The following is a 2,551-nucleotide window of genomic DNA, read 5'->3' as shown; positions in this document are numbered from 1 at the left end:
ATGATAACAGCTGCAGATATTTTGGTTCTCTTGGCTCTGGACGGGTCTGTTTCCATAGCAACAGCCGCTGAGGCTGATGGGAGCTGTAGTCCTGTGGAGCTTTTAGAGTTTTATCCCTATGCTGTGTTTTTACAATACAACATTTTACTGGATTTAATTTATTCATAAATGTCACTTCCTGTCAGAAACAACTTCCTGTCCGACTGAAGCAGAATAATTCTGATCAGAACTAAACAGGCGGCAGCCGGACTCAGACTGTCGTCACGTTTATTCGGTGCCATTTGTAAAGTTACAGCCCAAAATTTGCAGCAATAATTAATATTTAACTGGCTAACTGGACAATTAGCTCCCAGTTAAATACTTAATTAGCAAGCTAGATATTTAGCTATTTAGTTGGAGCTAAATATATGCAGTTAGCTAAGAGCTAGATACATATTTTCTTTACAAAATGAATATTTACCTGGCTCAGAGTTAAATATTTAGCTAGTATGCAAATTCACTTGTTGATGAGTGGAAGTGGACTACCAAAATAAAAGCCGACTGATAGCCAGTACATAAACTTCTGCTGGTGAGGCTGACTCCTCCAGTCTTCAGCTTTTATTTTGGTAGTCCACTTCCAGTTATAGGCAGAGTATTTTGCTCTTGGCTAAATATTTAGGTTGCTAGCAAAATTATTAGCTTGGAGCTACTTGGCTAACTCCATATTTAGCTTGGTAACTATTAAAATTCAAATTTAGCTCAAATTATATATTCAGAAATATGTAGCTAAACATCTGTTAGCAAGCTGCTTGCTAATGACATATTTAATTTGGAGCTAAATGTTAGCTAAACTTTTACTTTTAAGCGTAATATTTAGTTTGAAACTGCTGCATTTATCAATGAATGAAAAATGTGGTGAAAATGTGACTTTAAAAGTGAACCTCCATCTTTTCCTCCTGTGCCGGACGAAATAATCCAGATTATTGCCGTTTGTTTCTGCCAGAGTAGCTTTATTAACGTCCCGTTTCAGCGGTTCCGACTGAAACCGGATCCTGGACAGCAGAACGCGCCTGCTCTGGTTCCGAGATGCATCTGCTCTTCATCCTGTTACCCGAGCCGGCGGCCTGGAGGAGGAAGAGGAGGAAGAGGAGGGAACCGGACGTTTCCTGCAGGCGGCTCGGTTAATCAGATGATGGAGGGCAGAGCGAGCCAACTGTCCGGTTCTGATCCAGACGGATTCAGCTCTGGTTCTGCTGCATCTTTACTGAACGAATCGGAACATTTTCACAGTGAAACATTTATAAAGTTACGAGTTTAACTCTTTTTAGACTTCTGTCACTTTGGAAATAAAAAATGTTCGGAGGTCAGTGGCGACCAACAGGGTTGTCATGGTGATGTGAAGGTCGGAGGTCAGTGGTGACCAACAGGGTTGTCATGGTGATGTGAAGGTCGGAGGTCAGTGGTGACCAACAGGGTTGTCATGGTGATGTGAAGGTCGGAGGTCAGTGGCGACCAACGGGGTTGTCATGGTAATGTGAAGGTCGGAGGTCAGTGGCGACCAACGGGGTTGTCATGGTGATGTGAAGGTCGGAGGTCAGTGGCGACCAACAGGGTTGTCATGGTGATGTGGAGGTCGGAGGTCAGTGGCGACCAACAGGGTTGTCATGGTGATGTGGAGGTCGGAGGTCAGTGGCGACCAACAGGGTTGTCATGGTGATGTGAAGGTCGGAGGTCAGCTCGTTGTGCTTCTCAGCCTGTTGCTCCGTTTTCCAGATGATTTGGCCTCGTTTCTGGAGGTTCTGACCACTTCCTGCCTGCCCCCGCAGACTTCCTGTCCCGCCTCCGCCATGAGCGACGTCGTGCAGACGGCGGCCGGCTCTCTGGGTCTGCTCAGCAGCTCCTGCCTCACCAAGGTGGAGCTGCGCCTCACCTGTAAGGGCGTCTCGGACCGGGACGCGCTGTCCAGGCCCGACCCCTGCGTCGTCCTCAACATGCAGTCCCACGGCCGGTGGATGGAGGTGGGTCGCCATGGCAACGAGGTCGTCCTCCACGCGCCGCCATCTTTGTTTCTGTGTTGATTTGTTGAGTTTAGGAGAAAATTCACCAGAAGAAAAAAAAAAAGACTTAATTTATTTCTGTTCTAATCAGCGAAACCCGAACAGAGTCTGACGTCACATCCCGCAGAACCAGAACATCAGAACCAAAACACTCGGTTCTGGTTCTGCTAGCTGCTTCATTAGCCATCTGGATGCTGCCGGTCCAGCTCCAGAACCATCAGGATCTGACCCGGTTCTGATGGCTGTCACAGGTTCACCGCGCTGTTCGTCCGCAGGTGGACCGGACCGAGGTGATCCGCAGCTGCGTCAACCCCACCTACTCCAAGGTCTTCACCTTGGACTTTTATTTTGAAGAGGTGCAGCGGCTGCGCTTCGAGCTGTTCGACATCAACAGCCACAACGGGCCGAAGGAGGCCGACTTCCTGGGCTCAGTGGAGTGTACGCTGGGACAGGTGAGTCCAGCTGGGTCCAGCTGGGACAGGTGAGTCCAGCTGGGACAGGTGAGTCCAGCTGGG

At 48.5% G+C, this 2,551-nt stretch overlaps 1 protein-coding gene across 1 annotated transcript in view; it reads left to right on the top strand.

The window, feature by feature from the left end:
* LOC103477503 (copine-4-like) overlaps positions 1–2,551 on the top strand; it is a 27,101-nt gene that overhangs the window by 1,911 nt on the left and 22,639 nt on the right. Inside the window, exons 3-4 of the mRNA XM_017309310.1 lie at positions 1,806–1,997; positions 2,312–2,488. Of these exons, the coding sequence (XP_017164799.1) occupies positions 1,827–1,997; positions 2,312–2,488 (348 nt within the window). The 5' untranslated portion in view covers positions 1,806–1,826. The remainder of the gene's footprint in view (positions 1–1,805; positions 1,998–2,311; positions 2,489–2,551) is intronic.

The sequence above is a fragment of the Poecilia reticulata genome, linkage group LG16, assembly GCF_000633615.1.
Source record: "Poecilia reticulata strain Guanapo linkage group LG16, Guppy_female_1.0+MT, whole genome shotgun sequence".
Taxonomy (NCBI): Eukaryota; Metazoa; Chordata; class Actinopteri; order Cyprinodontiformes; family Poeciliidae; genus Poecilia; species Poecilia reticulata.
Note: the sequence above shows the minus strand (reverse complement) of the source record. Positions and strands in the feature narration are given on the sequence as shown.